Source organism: Sphaerodactylus townsendi, linkage group LG17 (assembly GCF_021028975.2).
Source record: "Sphaerodactylus townsendi isolate TG3544 linkage group LG17, MPM_Stown_v2.3, whole genome shotgun sequence".
In the NCBI taxonomy this organism is placed as follows: Eukaryota; Metazoa; Chordata; class Lepidosauria; order Squamata; family Sphaerodactylidae; genus Sphaerodactylus; species Sphaerodactylus townsendi.
The window spans coordinates 20,230,182-20,253,767 of record NC_059441.1 but is presented as its reverse complement, the minus strand read 5'-3'; the positions used below and the strand labels follow the sequence as shown (position 1 = coordinate 20,253,767).

The 23,586-nt window shown below is 47.7% G+C and overlaps 1 protein-coding gene across 1 annotated transcript in view; it reads left to right on the top strand.

Moving 5' to 3' along the window:
• WDR93 (WD repeat domain 93) overlaps positions 1 to 20,778 on the top strand; it is a 33,545-nt gene extending 12,767 nt beyond the window's left edge. Inside the window, 16 exon segments of the mRNA XM_048481644.1 lie at positions 437 to 519; positions 2,494 to 2,641; positions 5,528 to 5,584; positions 6,541 to 6,622; positions 7,674 to 7,857; positions 8,346 to 8,416; positions 9,053 to 9,139; positions 10,525 to 10,656; positions 11,274 to 11,475; positions 13,098 to 13,158; positions 14,932 to 14,967; positions 14,969 to 15,041; positions 16,391 to 16,480; positions 17,211 to 17,382; positions 19,243 to 19,364; positions 20,486 to 20,778. Of these exon segments, the coding sequence (XP_048337601.1) occupies positions 437 to 519; positions 2,494 to 2,641; positions 5,528 to 5,584; positions 6,541 to 6,622; positions 7,674 to 7,857; positions 8,346 to 8,416; positions 9,053 to 9,139; positions 10,525 to 10,656; positions 11,274 to 11,475; positions 13,098 to 13,158; positions 14,932 to 14,967; positions 14,969 to 15,041; positions 16,391 to 16,480; positions 17,211 to 17,382; positions 19,243 to 19,342 (1,578 nt within the window). The 3' untranslated portion in view covers positions 19,343 to 19,364; positions 20,486 to 20,778.
• The last annotated feature ends 2,808 nt before the right edge of the window (positions 20,779 to 23,586 follow it).

Sequence of the window (23,586 nt, the reverse complement as noted above, 5' to 3'; positions counted from 1 at the left end):
ACTGCATTTGCCATTTCCTAGCCCACTCACCTAATTTATGAAGGTCCGCTTGGAGCTCTTCGCAATCCTTTGCGGTTCTCACTACCCTACATAATTTGGTATCATCTGCAAATTGGCCACCACGCTACCCACCCCTACTTCCAGGTCATTTATGAATAGGTTAAAGAACACCAGTCCCAAAACGGACCCTTGGGGGACAACAAGTAAATGCTGAAAGCTGCCCCAAGAGGAAGGGCAGCATAGAAAATGAATGAAATAAATGAAATAAGTACAACAATTTGATATATAAAATGCCTTAAAATCCCAACTAATCCTGAGGGATTGCTGGGTAGCGAAGCCTGGAATGAGATTCCCTGATTCGTTGCCCCTGTTCAGCAAGCTCAGCTTTGCTCTCAGGTTATCGTGGACTTATTTGATGTCTGTTATTTATTGTCAGGAAGACGTCAGCAAGCGAAACACATGCGTCGCGCTGGAACTGTCTCCCAGGGGCGATTATGCCGGTTTCCTACTCCAAGGCAAGTTGCGGAAGAAACTGCCAGTTCTGGTCGGGCTGTTGGCTCGACTTGTTCAGACGTGTACAAATTATTAGGACAGTTTTGCTTTAAAAAACAAAACAGCGCAACCGAAAACCCCTGGAGGCTTGATAGAAAAACCTTCCTCCCGTCAGCCTCTCTCGTTTGCTGACTACACATTTCCCACCTGCTCATGCTAATCTCCCAAATAAAAGAGAGCCAGTGTGATATAGTGGTTGGCATCAGCCTAGGATGTGGGAGGTCCAGGTTCGAATCCTCACTTTGCCATGGAAGCTTGCTGGGTGACCTCAGGCTAGTCTTTCAATCTCACCTACCTCACAGGGTGATTGTGAGGATTTTTTAAAAGGAGGGGACAATATTTCTGGAAGTTGCTTTGGGTCTTCTTTGGAGAGAAGTGCAGGGAATAAATATCTGAGTGTATGCTAGATGAAGAGAAGAAGAGGTAGGTAGGGCTGAGAGAGTTCTGGGAGAACTGTGACTAGCCCAAGGTCACCCAGCAGGAATGTAGTACACTACACTACACATTTATTTATGGTTCCTCACAAGTAAGTACATAACCCAACCTAAATAAAATCCAGACAAGCAGAACAGGAAATTTGCAGGATTAATTCATTGAGAATACAATGCATCGTTGGTCCTTAAGTAATATTTCACAATATTTTGCAACGTGGACCATAATTGGGGAGTTATCTCGCTTAAGAAACTTCTTAATCAACTCCTTGTAACCGCTAATATGCGTTCTTCCAAAGGCTCTATAATCTTCGAGTGAGCTGTGTTATTAAAAAAAAAATCTGCACCTTCTAAATCCATTTGAAATCAGCAGGCTTTCGAAGGTGTAACCATGTCTAGCCCTGACCTGAATAACCCAGGATAGCTCAATCTCATGTGCTGTTGGAAACTAACCAGGGTTAGTACTTGTGTGAGAGACTGCTGAGGAAGTCCATAGTTGCTTCTCAGCAACAGACTGCGCAAACCTCCCTGAACCTCTCTTGTCTTGTAGGAAAAAAACCGTGTTTAGCATTGCACCATCGTACATGAGAATTTACAAAATTCAGATGTGGGTGGTGAGGAATCGAACTTTTAATCACAAAACTTCCAGTTCAGTGGCAGATTTCCTGGCAGCTTTGGGTCAAAAGTCAAGCTGGCTGGAGATATTTTTTTCAAATGATTTTTCTTGCTCTTTCCCAAAGTAGATTAAACAGTACGGACAATATTTTTAAAACAAGAAAACAGACAAAAAACCACTAAAAAGAAATTAAGAACAAAGTATGGAGACATACACCCACAGTTGTGTTCAGTACACATTACGTAGTGGATCCCATTATGGCCCCTTCCGCACATGGAGAATAATGCATTTTCAATCCACTTTCAAAGCACTTTGGAGCTGGATTTTACTGTGCGGAATGCAAAATCCACTTGCAAACAATGGTGAAAGTGGATTGAAAGTGCATTATTCTGCATGTGTGGAAGGAGCCTATGTTTTTACATGGTCAGATCAGATTCATATGAAAAGTAGAGCCCCCATTCTAATCGAATTCATGTTTTGAATGTCGATTTATAAAATTAGTTAATTTAACCCTTGTAGCGTATTCTCTAATTTTATGCAGGGGATATTTGGTGAGTAAGGCCATTTCAGATTTGGAGAAACAGTGAACGTATGTCAGATTCTGATTGCAAGCCCTTCTCTCGTACTTTTGAACGTCTGTTTCTTATGCTCAGAGTACTTATTATGCCAACACATTCCCTGACAGACTATAAGCAAGCAATTTGTTTATGGCTGAAAGCCACCAAGTGTGAATTGCAGTGTATGAGATTTCACTTGTTTGCTGGCGTGGCAAAGGTAATAGCAAGCTGACTCGCGCGTTTTAGAGCACTCGGCGAGTGGTTCCGCCTCCAAGAGACCTTTCTTCTTCTTCCCAGTTGCATAACTTGCCTTCTTCTGATTTCTCAACCTAGGCAGCTCGGAGGCTTGGCTCGAGGTCTACCGGTTGCCAAAGGATTCTTGGCAGAAGGAGATAGAACATGTACAAACGGTTTCCCTTGCCCCTCCGGTTCTCAGTTCGACTCCAGCGTCTGCCAAGGACAGGAAATTCAGCGTAGCTTCCACGGTGCAATATACATATATATTTGTTCTTGTATTCCCTGGTGATGAATTCTCCGCCAACTCCTCTGTCTCATTTCCTCTTGTACATACGTTGTTGCCACACAGGGCTAGGGTTGGAGTTGGGAGAAGGGTGGCCAGTCCCCCGGAGGTAGCCGAGATCTGCGGGGTTTAGAGGTGATCTCCAGGTTGATGGAGATTGATTCCCCCCTGGAGGAAATAGCCAATCTGGAAGGTGTTCAATCAGTCAATCACTCAATCACCTTTGTTAGGCATAAATTAAAAATTTAACACAGGAATAACCAAAATAAGATCAGGGCCAAAGTGGCTAATGTGATCCTCTGAAGATGCCAGCCACAGAGGCAGGCGAAACATCAGGAGAAAATGCTACTAGAACACGGCCAGACAGCCCGGAAACCACACGACACTCCAAAGTGACTAATGTTTTAACAAAGCCAGAACTAAGAACTTTGCTACATCTTCAGTCAGTTTAGGGCAGAGATCGTTAAGAAGTGTCTGAGTCTCAGCCCTATCGGAGGGGGCAAGATTTAAATTGACATGAGGCTGAATAAGTTGTTTATGCAAATCAAGATGGCAGACGCAGTGCAATAGAACATGTTCTGTTGTTTCAGTTAGAGTCGAGGAGCAAGAGCAAAGCCTTTCATGTGAGGGGAGGAAGGTGTTGAAGCAGGACCTGGGAAACCCAGGTTGAAATCTCCACTCAGCCGTAGAGGCTTGCCGGATGAAAAATGCAGAGAAGGGAGAAATACAGGGGGGAAATATTTTATTGGACTGCAGATTTGCAAATAGGTTGGCCGTGTTGGCCTCTCACTTGTTTTTTCCTGCTCTGCAGTTTGGGATGATGCTCTCAGCCAGTGACCCCCAGCCTTTTCGCAGCAGTGAGTCACAAGTCCAAATTTACTCAGCGTGGTGACCCACTTACGAAGAAGGGCACGGACGCATCAATAACACTGCAAGAGTCTGCAACCCACTTCCATGGACTTCACGGCCAGCTTTTGGGTCGTGTCCCACAAGTCAGGAAATGTTGCTGGTCAGGCCACATCGTCATCCTTCGTGTGCTGATAATGCAAACCCGAACGCATCCCACGCATCCTCAACAGTGATGAGCCAGATCTTTTTATGGGAAGGTTGATCACCCTAATTAAAACACCTGGGTTGCCCAGGAGGGTTGGAAAACTAAATCGAAGAGCTCTGCAAAAGCTTGCGTGTTAACGCTGGCAGAGGAACAAAAAGACTGTAGGGATTGCCTGAGAGAGCTCTTTTCACATGCATAGGGGCACGTATGTCTTTTTCCTTTCAAGGAAGTTCAGTGGCGTTGGTGTGACAGTACTGAGCTCTTCCTTTTTGTGAAGATGTAGTTTTCCTCATTGTGACAGGCAGGCACCATCTGGGAAAAAGTAGTCGAGCAGGCCTGCTCGGATAAAATTAACATGAATGGTTACAGAAATATGGCTGCATATTTCCTTTAAAGAGTGGGAAGGTGGCACACTGTATCCAACTTTTGTCAAATCTCAGAAGCTAAGCTGGGTCGGGACTTGGAAGAGAGACCACCAAGGAAGACTCTGCAGAGAAAGGCAATAGTCGACTACCTCTGCTTCTCCCTTGCCTTGAAAGCCCCTTGCTGGGGTCGCTCTAAGTTGGAAGCTAAGTTCAGTCAGTACTTGGAAGGGAGACCACCAACAAAGGCTGTACAGAGGAAGGCAAGAACAAACCACCTCTGTTTTTCACTTCTCTTGAAAGCCCCTTGCTGGACTCACCGTAAACCTTGGATGGGAGACCACCAAGGAAGACTGCAGAAGAAGGCAATGACAAATCACATCTGCTTCTCACTTGCCTTGATTGTCCCTTCTGGGGTTACCATAAACCAGTGGTGGTGAACCTTTGGCACTCCAGATGTTATGGACTACAATTCCCATCAGCCCCTGCCAGCATGGCCAATTGGCCATGCTGACAGGGGCTGATGGGAATTGTAGTCCATAACATCTGGAGTGCCAAAGGTTCGCCACCACGGCCATAAACCTTGGATGGGAGACCACCAAAGAAAACTCTGCAGAGGAAGTGTAAGGAACCTGGAAGGACTAGAAATTAAGTAACTTTCAAGAGTTCTTTATTTCTTAAACTTCATGATACACAGTACACGGAATGCAGATTCTGACCTTCCCCCCCAGCGTTCGTCGCTTTTACAGACAATTCTATTCCCGCCCACAGTTCCCAGCACAGGTTCCCACGATAGAGAAAGGCAAGCTTCAAACATATATGATAAGCGCAGACAACAAGGTTAATGAATGCAGCCATCCCGGGCACGCAGCCCAGTTCACGGAATGTTACCAAGGCCAGGCTGGCTGAGACAGAAAACAAGAATCAAACCACAACCTTACAGGAAGCCAATGACAAACCACCTCTGCTTCTCACTTGCCTCAAAATCCCCTTGCTGGGGTTGCCGTAAGTCAGTCGTGACTTGACAGCACTTTTCAATCAATCAGTCTTCATTATGGTCACAGACAACTATAAGGTATTTCTGTATGTATTCCTATTGAATACGGAATCTCCATGTTTTCTTCCTCTTGTGCTGAAAACAGGAACTGAAGTGTCTAGAAAGATTTACTGATGTGAAGCAACCCTGTAGAGATACAGTCTTAGGTCCCTTCCGCACATGCAGAATAACCCACTTTCAATGCACTTTGCACCTGGATTTTACTGTGCGGAATAGCCAAATCCACTTGTGAACAATTGTGAAAGTGGACTAAAGTGCGTTATTCTGCATGTGTGGAAGGGGCCAGAGATGGAAACTGGGTACCCTGCGTGTTGACTTTGTAAATAGGCAAGGATGTAGTTTGTGGATTGTAAATGATGCCTTCCTTGATTTCCTTAGCCAAAGAATGTGGATTTCCGGGGCTTGGACACCCCAGGAGAAGTCACAGAAGAACAGGTAATAGCACCCACATTTTAACTACTTACACCCACTGAAAATTCTATCTGGAGTCCCCTTGGTCAACAGCTAGTTTTCCCAAAGGGCCAGTTTGGGAAGAAATCGGGGAGAAACAGGTCAGGACGCCTTCACATTCCCAGAGGAATCTCTCTCCCTGTTGCTAAAGGTGCCACAATCTTTTCGATTCTTGGTTCACAATTTTGGGGTACAGCCAGTCCTCGCCATCCCTTAAAGGACCAGATCAAATTGTCAATACTAGTTTGTTCGTTTGTTACTTATTTATTTCTATTATTTATAGTCCGCCTTCTTCACTTGGACTCAAGCAGATTACGCAGAGTGCAATAGAACATGTTGTGCGGAACAAAAGCACATGCAGAATAATGCAATTTCAATCCACTTTCACAATTGTTTGCAAGTGGATTTTGCTGTTCCGCACAGCTGCAAAGTGCATTGAAAGTGGATTATTCTGCATCTATGGAAGGGGCCAGAGCGAATCGATGTAATTGCCTGTTGTGCTCTGCTTTCAAGCTGGAGGAATTCTGGGAATGTCAGGCACTTTCATTGTTTTGGCTGTACATTCTGTTAATTGCAACTCCAAAGAGGTCCATTGGTCATAATATCACTTGTTAGTTGGGCAGTCTAAAGAAGAGAGGAGAATAATGCAAGTAAGCAGGGGTGTATCACCTGCTCTGCGAAAGGAAGATCTCCAGTTCAGTCCCTTGTCGTGAAGAGTTTCATGTAGTTGGTGTTTGCAAGGAACTTTCCCTTCTGAAACTCTTATATAGCTGCTTCCTATCAAACAGCAAAACCCTCTAACTCAGTCTAAAGCAACTTCATGTAGATCAAGTATTTCTCTCTTAGCTCTGGAAATCCTGTTGGGTTACACAGAGCAGTAGAGGTCAAATAAAAGACCCTGGGAATTTGTTTGCATAAAATCACTCGCTGTTCCTTTACAGGATTTGCAACAGCTTCTCAACCAATGTAAGCTGAGTCCCCCTGCTCTGCTGATGAAGATCAGATCTCCCAAGCCTGTGGCAGGTTCGAATTCTGTTTAACCTTCCCTGTTCCTAATATTTCTGTTGCAGCATGATGAGAGTGGGAAGGAAAAAAGCATGGTGATAGAAGATGAGTTGGGATTTATACTTTGCCTTTCTCTCCTGTAAGGAGACTCAAGGCGACTTACGAACTTCTTTCCCTTCCTTTCCCCACAACAGACACCTTGAGAGGTAGGTGGGGATGAGAGAGTTCAGAGAGAACTGTGACTAACCCAAGGTCACCCGACAGGAATGTAGGAGTGCAGAAACACATCTGGTCCACCAGATAAGCCTCTGCCACTCACATGGAGCGGTGGAGAATCAAACTCAGTTCTCCAGACTAGAGTCTACCTACTCTTAACCACTCCACCACGCTGGTGTAGCTTGATCTCGTCAGATCTTAGAAGTTAAGCAGGGTTGGTACATGGAAAGGAGACCACCAAGGAAGGCTCTGCAGAGAAAGGCCACGGCAAACCACCTCTGATTCTCCCTTGTCTTGAAAACCCCTTGCGGGGGTCGCCATAAGCCTTGAATGGGAGACCACCAAGGAAGGCTCTGCAGAGGAAGGCCATGGCAAACCACCTCTGATTCTCCCTTGTCTTGAAAACCCCTTGCGGGGGTCGCCATAAGCCTTGAATGGGAGACCACCAAGGAAGGCTCTGCAGAGGAAGGCCATGGCAAACCACCTCTGATTCTCCCTTGTTTTGAAAACCCCTTGCGGGGGTCGCCATAAGCCTTGAATGGGAGACCACCAAGGAAGGCTTTGCAGAGGAAGGCCACGGCAAACCACCTCTGATTCTCACGTGCCTTGAAAGCCCCTTGTGGGGGTCCCACAAGTTGGGTGCAACCTGACGGCACTTTATATACATGCACATTTATTTCAGCATGAGCGTTTGTGAGTTGGAGCTAGCGTCTGCTGACATGTCTGAAAAAGTGAGATCTGACTCATCAAAGCTCGCACCCAAACAAACGCCATTGGTCTTCAAGAGGCTACCAGGCCTTGTTCTGTTTGTTTATTTGTATTGTCACACAGCCTTGCATGTCTTCAAATTCAGGCAGTCCGTTTAAGAATCCTTACGAAGCTTTAATGAAGTGCGATGATGGCACCACGGTTGGCTTGGGGCAGAACCACCTGATCAGGGACTGCCAGTGGGAACGGCTGGATTCCCTTTTTAACAGCACTTTCCGACAATTTCTGGACTTAAAGGATGAGCTCGAGATCAAGGAGGAGAAACTCAGGTAAAGGGGAAGGAACGTTCTTGCTAGACACTTCCTTCCAGTTTCCATCCATGGAGCACGGAGGAAAGCGATGAACGACAAGAAGAAGAGTTTGGATTTATACCCCACCTTTCTCTCCTGTCAGGAGACTCAAAGGGGCTGACAATCTCCTTTCCCTTCCCCGCTTACAACAAATACCCTGTGAGGTGGGTGGGGTTGAGAGAGCTCCAAAGAACTGTGACTAGCCCAAGGTCACCCAGCAGGCATGTGTTGGAGTGCACAAGCTAATCTGGCTCACCAGATAAGCCTCCACAGCTCAAGTGACAGAGTGGGGAATCAAACCCGGTTCCTCCAGATTAGAGTGCACCTGCTCTTAACTACTACACCACACTGGCTCTGTCACACACACACACCCTTCCAGAAACTTTGGCCTGCTGATGAGCAGAATGTTGTAGCTGATAGGCATATTTGTATCTCTTGTCATTAATTATGATTTCCCCCTCTGTTAGCCAAGGCATGTTCCATTTCCACGGTCCTGGCCGCACCTTGCCCATTGGAACGGAAAACAGAACCGAGCCAGGTAATTTCAGACTGCCAGGTGGGGTGCCTTCTGCGGATCTCATTTCTACCGGCTTCTGGTTTTGAGTGTCAGAAATTGCAGAGTAAAATAAAGGGTGGGCAGGTGCTGAGACCTGTATTGTAGGTTGACTTTCTACTCACAGAAGAGTAGAAAGTGAGTGGTGGCGTCTCCTTCTTTGGAGGTTTTTAAGCAGAGGCTGGATGGCCATCTGTCAGGAGTGCTTTGACTGTGTGTTCCTGCATGGCAGAAGGCTGGACTTGATGGCCCTTGGGGTCTCTTCCAACTCTATGGTTCTGTGAAGAGGGGAGGGACATTTTTGCCCATTCTCCCGTCTCACTGCTGCTGCTTCTGCTGACTCACAGGGGAATATCCTCAGGAGGCATCAATGTCTGCAGTGGGGGAGAGAGGGAAGGAAAATTACGACGTATGCATCCCAGGCGCATTTGCGCTGCATCGGATTCACATCTAAGACTGTGCCTGGTTTATGCCCCTCGTGACTAGGAAACCGACATTGCCTTGGTTGTTTTTTCCCTCCCTGTTTCCTTGAGGTTTTGCTCTGCTTTGCTGTCTTGGTCAGGAGGGGACAGTGTCTCTCTCATGAGCCTGCCTTGAATCTCCTCTGTTTCCCTTTCCCAGACGCTCCCGTGGCACTCAGCGTTCACTGGAGCACAAGCCACCACCTATGCTTCTACCTGCTGAGTCGTCCTCCGAAGGAGAAAACAGGCAAGACGAGTGTTTGCTTTCGGGCACCCTGAAATCTCACTCAAGAAGAATTCCTGCACAGATTCAAGTTGGTTGGCCCTCTTGGAAATTGTCACTCCTTTGGTTTTATAGCACCCCTTTTGTGAATGCAGAAACGATTACTCGGGGGTTACAATCAGGGCAGGGCATCGTAAAGTAATTTCAGTTTAGTTCTCACTCTGTTATCTGCTCTCTGGACAAAACAGGCCCAGATGGCGCTGCTCTGCTTAGTGAAGCTGGCCAGCTTTCCCCATCCTAAGAAGTCTTGCTCCAATTGAAGTAGTTTTTTTTCTGACAGAAAAGTCGGAGGAAGGCTCCGTAGCCCTGCGCTTTCACTTTTGCTGGGCTGAATGCAAGTCGGAGGTTTGCCGCTTCTAAATATGGCCCTGCCTGCTTCTGAGTCCTGCCCCTGGTATCCCTTGAAGGTCTACCAAACAGAACAAAACACTGTCTAATAGCCAATATTCTCAGTTGCTTTTTATCGATGAGTTTACTAACTACAAAGGAAGATAAAATAAGAAATCCTTTCTTTGCTGTTACACATCTACATTACTGTAAGTTTGGTTACATCTTGGTACCCATCTACTGTCTCACTTGATGTCGTCCACCTCATGTCTCCTCTCTGGGGCCAAGTCTGCTCAAACAAAGAAACAGAGGGCGATTTCCCACTGGCGATTAATTCTGGGATAGTCACCCGAAATATTCAGGTTTCCTCACGATCTTCCCACTGCCGAACCACAAAACAAAGATCAGTCCCATTTCTGGCGCCCCCACCCCCCCCATCACAGGATTTTTTGGGGAAAAACCCACTCCAATGGGAGCTAATAGGAGATGGGGACAACACATTTGAGGGTCCATAACTTCAGCCCCCATGAAACAAACTTCACCAAACCTGGGTGGTATCATCAGGAGGGCCTCCTAAAGATACTCTGAAATGTTGGTGCTGCTAGCTTAGCAATTGCACCCCTGACAGCAGGTACCCCCCGCCCCCCCCCCCCCAGGGGCAGGCTTAGATGTCTTCACTAGAAACATGCTGCAGGGAGGATGTTGGAACCTGGATGAAAAGGTGCCGATTCTTTTGAAACTTGGTTGTATCTAGATTCAGTTTTCAGTGGGAATTCGGCCAGAGTTAACTTTATAACTTCAGATGTCCGTGCTCACTAACATGTAAGCGATGGCTGTCTGACTGACCAATAGACCAGGTCCTCAACAGTGACTTCAGCAACTGGTTTACATGCAAACAGTTAACACTTTTATGACTGAGTTGTGACGGAAACCTGCAAAACCCCAACAAAAATCCCAGACTCTTCACCTTTGCCTCAAAGTAAAGGGGCTCCTTTCCTTTGATCGCTGTCTGTTCCCTCTAGACTCTGATCCAAAACCGGACATTGTTTGGCCCTGTGCTGCTCCAGTTGTGCTGTCTGCGGTCACCCCTTGCTTTTCCCATCTGGCGCTTGTTTGTGAAGATGGAGCCATTACTGTTTGGGACAAATCTCTAGGTGAGCCAACGCATTATTACCAGTGCTTCAGATTAGAATCCACCTGCTCTTAACCACTACAAGAGGCCACAACCTCACAGAAATGGAGGAATGACACAGCCATGTTGGGTCGATGCAGCATTCTTTTTGTGGAGCCAGTGTGGTGTAGTGGTTAAGAGCAGGTGGATTCTAATTTGGAGAACCGAGTTTGATTCCCTGCTCCTCCACCTGAATGGCAGAGGCTTATCTGGTGAACCAGATGTGTTTCTGCACTCCTACATTCCTGCTGGGTGACCTTGGGTTAGTCACAGTTCTCTCTGAACTCTCTCCGCCCCACCTGCCTCACAAGGTGTCTGTTGTGGGGAGAGGGAGGGAAAGGCGCTTGTGAGCCACCTTGAGTCTCCTTACAGGAGAGAAAGAGGGGTATAAATCCAAACCCTTCTTCTTCTTAGGCGTTCCCAAGTAGGAGGATTCCTTGAAGGAAACCACTGCCATGGCAGTAATTCTCCAGTGAACTTTCAGAGTGTGGCAGAATTGTCAAATCCAGCCAAATGAACAGGATCTGGCCTTAGCATATTGTTTGGGAGGGCTGTGCAGGATTTCTGTCCTCACTTTGCCATTCTGAAACCATCCCACAGGGTTTGCCTTGTTTGTGACCGTGCTCCCAGAAGGGTACGTCGTCCGCAGTATTCAGTTCATGCCACTTTCCAGCAAGACAGTTTCTCACAGCAAGGACTCCGCCACTAGAAAAGTTCAGCTTCTCGTGTTGTGTACCGACGGCTCTCTTCACCTGCTGACCTCGGAGACCAAGGAATTCAGCACCAAGGTTCTGGTATACAAGTAAGACATGCCTGGAGAAAGGGTTTTAGTGGCTTACAATCTCCTTTCCCTTCCCACCCCCACAACAAACACCCTGTGAGATGGGTGGGGCTCAGAGAGCTCCGAAGAACTGTGACTAGCCCAAGGCCACCCAACTGGCATGTGTTGGAGTGCACAAGCTAATCTGGTTCCCCAGATAAGCCTCCACAGCTCAAGTGGCAGAGCTGGAAATCAAACCCGGTTCTCCATATTAGAGTGCACCTGTTCAGAGGTGTAGCTAGGAAAAATGGAGCCCGGTGCAAACTCTGAGTTTTGCGGGGGGGGGGGGGGGGTTCATTTGTGTTTTTTGTATTTTTAAAATGTTTTTCCAGTTTTTGGCCTGCAGGGGGCACAGTTTTTAGGCTAGCAGCACCAACATTTCAGGGTATCAGTAAGAGACTCTCCTGATGAAACCACTTAGGTTTGGTAAAGTTTGGTTCAGGAGGTCCAAAGTTATGGACCCTCAAAAGTGTAGCCCCATCTCCTATTAGCTCCCATTTGAAACAATGGGGGATGGGGGCACCCCCTTTGGGAGTTCATACCTTTGGACCCCCTAAACCAAACCTCACCAAACCTGGGTGGTATCATCAAGAGAGTCTCCTAAAGATACCCTGAAATTTCGGTGCTGCTAACCTGCAGGCCCAAAATTGAAAAACACTAAAAAATACAAAAAACACAAACCTGAATTTTTGCATGTGCCCGGTGCAACATGCATCCCCTGGCCGCCTTGTAGCTTTGCCTCTGCACCTACTGTTAACCCCTACGCCATTGCTGCTCCTGTTGAGGGGAGAGGAAGGGAAGGAATGTATAAGCCTCTTTGAGACTTCCAAGAAGAAAAGGAGAAGGAGTTTGAATTTATAGCCCCCCCTTTCTTTCAAGTAAGAAGACTCAAAGGGGCTTATAATCTCCTTTCCCTTCCCCCCCCCCCCACATAACAAACACCCTGTGAGGATGGAGCTGAGAGAGCTCTGAAGAACTGTGACTAGCTCATGGCCACACAGCTGGCATGAGTTGGAGTGCACAAGCTAATCTAGTTCACCAGATAAGCCACCACAGCTTAAGTAGCAAAGCGGGGAATCAAACCCGGTTCTCCAGATTAGAGTGCACTTGCTCTTAACCACTGCACCATGCTGGCCCTACAGGAGAGAAAGGTGTGGTATAAATCCAAACTCCTCCTCTTCTTCCCTTATGTGTAGATTAATGATCTCCAAAATGTGTTATCAAACTCAGGTCTTGCAAAGCACTTGAAGTACCATCCCTAGAGGGTTTGCCTCTGCCGCTGTAAGGACTAGCAATATAATCTTTTGAAAATGAAAATGAAGCATTCTTAGGCCCTTTAATGATAGGAGGGCTGGAATTTGATGCAGAATCTGGAACTCCGAGAAGCTTTATTTTCTTCTGAATTGTTAAACAGCTTTCAGAGTTTGTATTTTTTTTAATCTGCAAAAGGCAATGAGAAATTCGGCCTCTGTTCCTTTTGCCAAGTTTGTCGTTCTGCATCGAAAGCAAACTGTTACATCAACCCTCCTTTCTGCTCCTGTTGATATGAGTCTTTTTGGAATCAATGCTACAAGCAAGACTGCAAACCTGGGTTTCTTTTACAGGCCGGAGCATCCAAGCCAAGCCATCAGTGCCATGGCAACCGTACCATCTTTAACCAATGCAGTAAGTGTCTCAAGTGGGCTTCCTTGGAGATCTGGGGTCACTCCTGGAAGGCAGAACTGCGAAAAGGTGTCTTGGGTTATCGGGTGGATGAAATGAAAGCAGAGGAAGTCGAGTCATATGGCCAGGACTCCCCACACTTGTGGGTGTAGCGTGGATGCTTCTGAGAGGAAGCGTGGGGGAAGTCAAGACACGTTTAAACTGAAAACAGGAACCGAAAGATGTTACAGTCTGAAAACACACCAGCTCACGGTGTTGTGGATCGTGGCTTTTGTCAAATGCTGAGCTGAAGTGGCCAATTCCAGTCCTGTTAGACCACAGCTCCAGGGTCCCCAACCTTTTTGCGCTTATGGGCACATTTGGGATTCTGATCCGGCGTTGTAGGCACAGCAACAGAATGGCTGCCACTGGAAGCGGGGCTGGCCAGCCACCCAACGGTTGAAGCAGCTTAACTTGAGTCACACAATAGAGATCCTTGCGCTGTGGGGGCAGCTGCTGCCAAAGCAGTATTGGTTTTAAAAAATCTGCATGGCCAATCAGAAGCCTTGCTGGGCAAAAGCCCTTCCTGGTCCCACCCACTTCCAGAAAACACGGGCACCATGTTCAGAATCCAGCTCTAGCTAGATAGCAGCGTCATGTTCACACAGAGGTGTGTCTAGCTCAGTGTAGCTCAGTGCAAAATGTAGCTTGGTGCAAAATGTAGCTCGGTGCAAAATCTGAATTTTCCGCCCCGCATCCTCCACCACGACCAAACAACTTTTTTTGCACCAGGAATTGAAGTCAGTGTATGGGCCTGGGGGGAAGGAGGAGGGGTGTGGGGGGCAATTTTCCGCCCCCCCCCCATGTGACTAAATGGCCACAGCCCGGGGACATTTGACCCCATATGTCCCCTGGCTGGTACGCCCCTGTGTTCACAGGCAGGGTAGGTGGCAGCATACCTAAGGTGGGGCAGCTGCCAGGGCATCTGGTGGGTCCACTGATGCTGCCCCCCCCACAAACACCCTGTCACCTTCCCTTCTACCTGTCTATACCTGTGTCATTGTGGGAGGACAAGGAGGCAGAGCACAGTGGTGGCAATCCAGTGACCATGGCAGCAATTGTCCCTGCTCCAGGCACTGGCCATTACTGTTGGGGAAAGGGTGTGCGGGTGGCACAGGCAACTGGCCACAGGGCAGGGCAAGCACTGCAAGAGGGAGAAGGATGCAGAGGCAGCGGGCAGACGTGCAGGTGGAAAGGAGGCCACGGGCGCAGATGGGAGCTCCTTGGTGCTGTCAGCCCCGGCCTCTCAAAACCTGGAACCATCCCTGTTCAGAAGCAGCATAGCTCTGAATGCTAGCAACTTGAAGGGTGGGTCACTGTACACCTGTGGTGTGGTGGTTAAGAGCAGGTGGATTCTAATCTGGGGAACCAGGTTGGATTCCCCACTCTTCCTCCTGAGAGGCAGAGGCATATCTGGTGAACCAGATGTGTTTCCGCACTCCTACATTCCCCGCTGGGTGACTCTTGGGCTAGTCCAGTTCTCTCAGAAGTCCTCTCAGCCCCACTCCTTACCTCACAAGGTGTCTGTTGTGGGAGAGGAAAGGAAAGGATTGGTCAGCCAATCTTGAGTCTCCTTACAGGAGAGAAAGGTGGGGTATAAATCCAAACTCCTTCCAAAAAATATAACCCTGATCCCTCTAGAGAGCTCTCAAGACCCATATACATCAGCCAGCACCCATGTGAGCTAAGATCAGCTGTTGGGGCAGATGAGTTCTGGGTCTCCCCTTGCTGTTCCAGGTGCTGACTTGCTCCTGGGATGGCACGGTCAGTCTGGATAGACACAGCGACGGAAGCGACTGTGTGCCACTTCATCACGCCTCCTCCTTACAGAGTCCACTTGGCACCCTGTTTTCACTGTGGATAGCAACGCCGCCAATACTTCTGATCCTCCAAGGTTGGACATAATTCTGAGCGCAAGGAAGGGCAGAGTGGAAAGGAAGCATCTGGAATGTCTTACCCAGCCTCTTTGGTTCTTCCACATATGCAGAATAATGCACTTTCAAGCCACTTTCAATCCACTTCGCAGCTGCAGAACAACAAAATCCACTTGCAAACAATTGTGAAAGTGGGATTGAAAGTGCATTATTCTGCACAAAAAGGAAGGCCTTTGTCTCAGAGTCATTCCTTGCTCTCCTTCCCATATCCAGTGAGACTGCCAGATCTGGTTACCCTTTCTGTTCTGCCCTCCTTCTGAAATGCAGAGAACTGCATGTGGCTCTTCTTTGGCTGTCGCCACTTGACGGGTGACCCTGTGAGCTTTTCAAAGCAAGAGTCGCAGAAGGTGGTTTGTCGCTGCTTCGCCTCTGCATCAGAACCTGCTGGATGTCTCCTGTCCAAACACTATCCAGGACTGAGAATGAGGTCATGGTCAAGTGGTGTAGTGGTTAAGAGCAGGTGGATTCTAATCCAGAGAACCGGTTTGATTCCCCACCTCCACCTGAGGGGTAGAGGCTTATCTTTGGTGAACCAGATGTGTTCGCAGTCCTACATTCCTGCTGGGTGTCCTTGGGGCTAGTCACAGTTCTCTCCGAACTCTCTCAGCCCCACCTGCCTCACAAGGTGTGTCTGTTGTGGGAGATGAAGGGAAGGAGCTTGTCAGCCACTCCTTGAGCCCCCACAGGAGGCAAAGGTGGGGTATAAATCCAAACTTTCTTCTTCAAGATCAACACCCAGCCATTTCCACAGTGTGAATTTCCCTCATCCTAGTCCAACTGCTTAACTGCTACATTGCACAGGATCTTGTAAGTTTCATGTATTCCAGGAATAACTTGATTAATAGTGGGGCACTTCTAAGGCCACTCCCTCTCTAGAGTGTTCTCTTTCCTGTTTTTGATCAGTTCCTTTTAATACCCAACACCTTCCAGAATTAAAACAGGGCTGTTCTGAGATAAAGCCAGCCGAGGTGTTCCAGGAACAGCACACTGGAAAGCCAGGCTTCTGTGGAATCTCCCAAGGGCCTCTCCAGATGGCATTTGCTCGGGGAGGAGAGTTTCCTGTTTCAAGGACAATCTTGTTCAGGGTGTTTTTCCATATGAAGACCAACCTGTGGGGCTGCCCCCAGGACTGACACAGTTGCCAGCTCAGCACAACACAAAGGGGCTTCCCATGGCAGGGAAGGCTCTCGCCCTCACTCCTCTGCCCACCAGCAGGCTTCTATTTCTTTTTTTAAACTGCAGCTGACATATCCTTTTTTCAGCCATCAATGCAGCAGAGATTTCACGCAGCCTCTGGTGGGGTGTTCAAAGCAAGCAGATGTTTCTGATTGTCCTCTGCAGCACAACTCCTGGTAGTGTATGTGAGGGAGGTTATAAGAGCTCGTAGGTCTAATCTGAAGGAACCGGGTTTGATTCCCCCCACTCTGCCGCCTGAGCTGTGTGGAGGCTTATCTGGGAATTCAGATTAGCCTGTACACTCCCACACACGCCAGCTGGGTGACCTTGGCTAGTCACAGCTTCTGAGTTTCCTCTGAGCCCCACCCACCACAGGGTGTTTGTTGTGAGGAAGGGCAAGGATTGTAAGCCCCTTTGAATCTCCTGCAGGAGAGAAAGGGGGATATAAATCCAAACTCTTCTTCTTCTCTCCAGTGTGGTGTAGTGGTTGCAAGGTGCACTCTAATCTGGAGAAGTGGGTTTTGATTCCCCACTTGAACTGTGGAGGCTTATCTGGTGAACTAGATTAGCTCGTGCACTCCAACACACGCCATCTGGGTAACCTTGGGCTAGTCACAGTTCTTCGGAGCTTTCTCAGCCCCACCCACCTCACAGGGTGTTTGTTGGGGTGGGAAGGGAAAGCAGATTTTAGGCCCTTTGAGTCTCCAGGAGAGAAAGGGAGGGATGTAAATCCACTCCTCCTCCTGCTGCTGCTGCTGCTCCTGCTTCTTCTTCTTCTTCTCAATGTGAAAGTAATCTTCCTGAGTCCCTGAGAGCCAGTCCAAGTAGATAAAACTGGCCTCTCTAAGTGGGATCAAAGGTCTATTTTCCTGCAAGGTACTATGCTCCCCGCCCTCCTCCTTTCAGGATATGAGCCATCTGGAAGCATTAAAGCAGAGAGCGGAAGTGACCAAAACACCATCTTTCTGTTTGATGTCACACCCTGCCCAGAGACTTTCTCGCAGCCAGACGAGTGCCCACCTGACACTCTGGAACACCTGCCTTGGGACAGGCGATGTGATGTTTTCCTAAAGAACAGGTAAGCCTCTTGAATGACAGAGGGTCCAGAGCTTGCAGAGCTCTCCTGATAAGGGATGCGGAATAACATCTGGAAACATCTGGGGAGAGGGACCCCAGTGTGGGAAGGTTTGGACTCCGTGCCATGCATGTAGGCAACCCCAGGGCATCTGGTTGGCCCCGTTCAAAATGGGGACTAGATGGACCATTGGTCGGATCCTGCTGAGCTGCTTGAGAGCCGGCATGGTGTAGTGGTTAAGAGCAGATGCACTCTAATCTGGAGAACTGGGTTTGATGTCAGCTTGAGCAGTAGAGGCTTATCTGGTGAACCAGATTAGCTTGTGCACTCCAACACATGCCAACTGGGTGGCCTTGGGCTAGTCACAGTTCTTTGGAGCTCTCTCAGCCACTTCACAGGGTGTTTGTTGTAAGTGGGGGAAGGGAAAGAAGATTGTAAGCCCCTTTGAGTCTCCTTACAGGAGAGAAAGGAGGGATATAAATCCTTCTTACTTCATCGTTATTTCCCTGATTGATCCCCAGCACCATCTCAGTCTTCCAGCATTAAAATCAACCTTGTCGTTGGCACATTAGGAAAACATAAAGTCTGGTCCACAAACGTGTTGCCATTATTAGCTGTGTTACTCCGCATATCCCAAAAGTCCTCAGAGGTCCATATTATGCGCTTCCAACCCCCAATTACAGGGAAGGTTATACTTTAATATCGTGTTTATCCAGCTGTTTGTTCTGGGCAGGTGCAATTCCTCCACATGATCACTAAACGGCACTGTGACATGAGCTTTGCCGCTTTGAAGGCCTGCTGTGGATAATCCATTTCTTGTTGTTTATACAAAAGGCTTTCGTGTTTAGGTAGTCAAAATGTTGTCCTGTTAAACCGCCACCCCCATAAAAATATTTTTAAAAAGGAAACCTGTATAATTCATCCTTCCCCTCTGATCCTAGGCAGATGCATCCTGGCATTTAACTTTTCCCCTGGAAGCTGTTTTCTTTACATCCAAACCACGCAGGCATGCCTGGTAGCAGTTTTGCTCCCCAAACATTTGTGTGTATGTTCTGCCAATCAGGAGAGAAAAGCAGGGTATAAATCCAAACGCTTCCTCTTCAGATCTCTCTTGGCAAGTTAGCACCCAGTTCCCGGGGGCAACAGATGAGGAATTTTTTCCCAGATCTCCTGGTTTTGCCCTGACATTTCGCAGCTCTTGAGAGACGAAGCACTTGGAAGCGCTGCATAAATACAGAGCAGTGCTAAGGACCAGGCCGTGGAGCCCTGTTTCGAGTAACTCATGCCACCATCCAGGGAAGAGTGAATGAGGCTTGGCGGAGGAGGCTGTGTCTGAAAACCCAGCTGGTAAAAATAACCATCTTTGTCACCAAAGATGACAGATGACAGCATGGTGTCACTACACCATGCTGTCATCTGTCATCTTTGGTGACAAAGATGGTTTATCTTTGGTTTATCCAGATATCGAAATAGCCATAACAGAGAATGTTGGGAAATAACAAGCCTCTCTGTCCTCCGGCGGCAGCAGCAGAAGGTGGTGGGAGGGGGAGAGAATATCAGCTATAGCACAGTGTTAAGAGCAAGTGGATTCTAATCTGGAGAACTAGGTTGTTTCCCCACTCCTCCACTTGAGTGGCAGGGGTTTATCTGGTCAACCAGATGTGTTTCTGCACTCCTACATTCCTGCTGGGTGACCTTGGGTTAGTCACAGTTCTCTCTGAACTCTCTCAGCCCCACCTGCCTCACAATGTGTCTGTTGTGAGGAGAGGAAGGGAAAGGAGCTTGTTGGCCACCTTGAGTCTCCTTATAGGAGAGAAAGGTGGGATATAAATCCAGACTTTTCTTCTTCTTCTTTGCCATCAGCTATCAGCAGCTATCAACCATTAGCCAGCAGATACCAGAGAGTTGGAGCCTGCTGAAGATGTATGCAGCAACCTTGCAAGGGATGGGCCACGAAAAGTGATGGGGCCGTGGCAGAAGTGTCGGTGAGATTTTCGTTCCCAGAGGGAGAGGTTGGGGTAGGATTGCTTTGCCTAGCACCAATGGGAACCTCGAATGCTTTCCCAATCCCTATTGGGTGGGGTCCTCACTTGGATGGTGCAAACTATCTTGACCTCATCTCATCTTTGAAGCTAACCAGAGTCGGTCCTGCTTGATGCTTAGATGGGAGACTTTAAGGAATACTGAGGTCACTATGCAGAGACAAGCAATGGCAAACCACCTTCAAGTGAAAGAAAAGAATCTCACTCACACAGGCTTAGCCAAAACACAACAACCTCTGCATTCTGTTGGTTTATCCAGATATCGAAATAGCCATAACAGAGAATGTTGGGAAATAACAAGCCTCTCTGTCCTCCGGCGACTGCAGCAGAGAGTGGTGGGAGGGGGAGAGAATATCAGCTATAGCACAGTGTTCCCTTCTTGAGCAGCATGTGGAATTGCTTTGCTCTTTCTTTGGGGGGGGATTATATTTGGAACAGTAATAGCAATTACAGTTCAGGTGAAAGTCTAAGCCAGGAATCTTGACTACCGATAATGAGATCTGTGCCTTTAAGAACCTTTAAGATATGTGCTTTAAGATATGTGCTTTTGAGAATAAGTTGATGGGCAGACATAAGAGAACCAGGCTGAGAGAGTTCTCTGCAGAAAAACTGCACACCAAGGAGGAAGTACCTCCTCACATGTAAACAAATAAATGCAAGGAGAGCCCGCTGTGTAGAGAAGAGCCCTGGGGTAAGCATTCAATGCATAATGATCCTTCTGCTATTTTTTCTGTCCCCTCTTATTTTTTTTACAACCTAGCATGATGGGGAAAAATCATTAAATAACAGAGGTCACCACAATACCTTTATTTAAAAATGTAATTTTTACATTTTACACGCAAACAATCTACACAGGAGAGTGAGAGAATATGGTAAATATCTCTTCTGGTTCCAGCACCTTTTAAGGATGGAGATCTGATTCCTCAGTCTCTGGTGATGACTTCTAGCCTTTTCCAAAGCACTGTGGCCTGCTCTCCCACGGTCTTTGGGGATCAGAGTAACCGTGCTAGATTCTGAAGCCTCTTTTAAAACCACGTTTTGTGGGGGTCTTTTTTCCTCAGCAGATGTACCTTCTCGGGCTGAGGCATCACTCGCTGGGATCCAGAGTGTGTTTTTGTGAGTCCTGGCAGTCACGGAGAGCCTGGTTGCTGTTTTGCTGGCAAACTGTTACAATCGCCTGCTGTCCACCAGAGAGCAGCCAAGGGCCGTAGCCAACGCTGGCAGCTCCCGCGGAAGACCGCAGTCCTTTCTCCGAAGCGTCTGGAGTCAGAAGCACAATAAACCACCAGCGACTTTCTCTTTTCTGTTGAACTGGGCGTGCTCCTAATAAATCTCCCGGAGGTTTCATGAGCCATCAGCTGTCGGATGCTGATCTCCCTTCTCTTTTCATGGTTTTCTTGTTACAATGTTTATTTACTTTAACTATGCATAAAATCCTAATGCTCAAAAAGAAATTCTGAGGCCATTTACAAGATTAATTAAAATGAGAAAACGAACAAGGAGAGACTCAGGGAGCTGGGGATGTTTAGTTTGGTGAAGAGGTGACGTGGTAGCCATGTTTAGATATTGGAAGGGATGTCATGTTGGTGAGGGAGCAAGCTTGTTTTCTGCTGCTCCAGAGACTAGGACCAGGAGCAATGGGTTCAAGGTGAAAGAAAAGAGATTCCACCTAAACATCGGGAAAAGCTTCCTGACAGTCAGGGCTGTTTGACAGTGGAATGCACTACCTCGGAGTGTGGTGGAGTCTCCTTCTTTGGAGGTTTTTAAAGAGAGGCTGGGTGGCCATCTGTCAGGAGTGCTTTGATTGTGTGTTTTTGCATTGCAAGGGGTTGGATTTGATGGCCCTTGGGGTCTCTTCCAACTCTACGATTCTATGATATGCACACAAGCACACATACAGCATTATCTTTATTGTTCCGCCCTGTTTACTTTCGCATCCTTTCTAAAACAACATCCCTTACTCGAGCACAGTAAAGAACCTTTGGGAGATGGGCTTTGACTGAACCTGAGATAGGACAACATCCAAATCACAAAGAGATGGTGGGATATATATCTGGATAGCTCAGGATGTCAGGGAAGTCCAAATTGCCACACAAAGAGAGGCGACAGCAAGCCACCTCTCTTCTTCTCTTGCCTCTAGTGCTGTGGGATTGCCATAAGTCAGCTGTGATATGAACAGGCCGGGTGCCAGCACTCTGCCAAGCTCACAGCTGCTGCCCTTCAAGAAATAGGCAAGAGGTTGAGGGCACCCTTTCCCCCCGCCCCTCCCTGGGGGGCAATTTGGGGGAGGCAATTTTAGTACTTGCCCTGGGCGCCATTTTCTGCAGGTACACCACTGGTACTTCTGCCTGCATGCTTCTTCTCAGATCCCTGTTTGTCCTGTGGTCTGGTAGATTTTATGCAGGCCACTGTAGGCTGTTCTGGAGGGGGAAGCGCCTCTTTGTGACCCTGGTGACAGCACGACCTCTTTTTAAAGTTCATCAGTTCATGCATGACTTGTTCCCAGGACGCAGGTGCTCGCACTTGACCTGCAGCTCAGCCCTACTCTCTGTCCAAGGAGGTGCTTCCAGTCGGAAGCAGGCTTAGCACTTTACTAATTGGCAAGGATGACTCAGGGTGCCAGCGTGGTGTAGTCGTTAAGAGCAGGTGGATTCTAATCTGGAGAATTGGGTTTGATTCCCCCACTCTTCCACCTGAGTGGCAGAGACTTATCAGGTGAACCAGATGCGTTTCCGCACTCCTACATTCCTTCTGGGTGACCTTGGGCTAGTCACAGTTCTCTCAGAACTCTCTCAGCCCCACCTACCTCACAAGGTGTCTGTTGTGGCAAGAGGAAGGGAAAGGCGCTTGTAAGCCACCTTGAGTCTCCTTACAGGAGAGAAAGGTCTTCTCCTTCTTCCAGCGGTCTTGGGCTGGAAGGAGTTAACTTGGGACTCCTCGAAGCTCAGCCCTGGCCCTTTCGGCACAAATATCCTAAAGCATTTGTAGAACATTTTCAATCCCTACCTTTACAGCAATATATGTTTGCACTCACCCCCTTGAAATGACTTCTGGCTGCCATTACGTGACAACCCCCTGCAAATAAGCAGGCAAGAGGGGACCAATGGAACTGAGGAGAAAGTTCAGGGAAGCAAAAAGGGCGGGAAATGGAATCAACAGCAACTGAAGACGTTTTCAAAACATTTCAGCCAGAGAATCGTTTTAAAAGGGGATTCATTGAAAACGTCTTGAGGCTGGAAATAAAACTTCTTGGGGTACAAGCCATGTGGAACTCCACGGAGGAAATGTTTTATTTCTGGCCTCAAAATATTTAAATGAATCGCGTGCTTGAAAAAAACCCTGTTAGGCATGACTTCCTTTTGCCGAAGTTTGGTTTTATTTTCTTCCTTGTTCGGGAAGATGGATACGATTTAAATCCGCTTCCCAATATAACAGTTCTCCGACCTGTCTAGGCAGGGATGATTACCTGTGTGAATGCCCTGCTCTGTACTGAACAATATTGTGGCTTTATTAAACAAGAGGAAGGGCTATTACAATATTATCCGCGACCACAAAACTCCTCACTCTGAGCCGCAATGCTAATTAAAACTGCCAATGTTTTTCCCATGTGGGATGCTTGGGTTTTTGTGCCATTCTTGGACAGAGCATCAAAAAACAGAGGCATGACCTCGCTTTCATTGCGGGTTTTGAAGGGGACAGAGCGGGACAAACCGGCCATCTGGCAAGGACAAGATATTAATTATTCCAAAATGACACAGCCAATATGGCAGCTTGCTTACTGGAGGGAATGGCCACGGGCTATTCTCTGAACAGGGGGAAAATATAGCTTTTAACGCCCGTTGTTGTCTGGGCTGTTTTTTTTTTTTTTCTCCAGAGCATCCAAGTAATGCCACAGTATTTATTAGTTTTTGAGATGTAGGCCTGAGATTTTTTTTATTTTGTAATGTGTTTTAAAGGCAGTCCTGAAAATGTCAGGCGTAAACAAAATGAACGTATGCTGTCACACAGGGGACTTCATCGGAGGGCCAAAACGGCCCGTTAAGGAGTGCGAATATGAATTTGGCGCCGTGTAACCCATGGAAAAGCCTTCAGGCTCTGTTGACTTTGCATCAACGAAGCCAGACTCGGCATTTCTATCAGCGTCCCCCCACCCCCTTCAAATGGT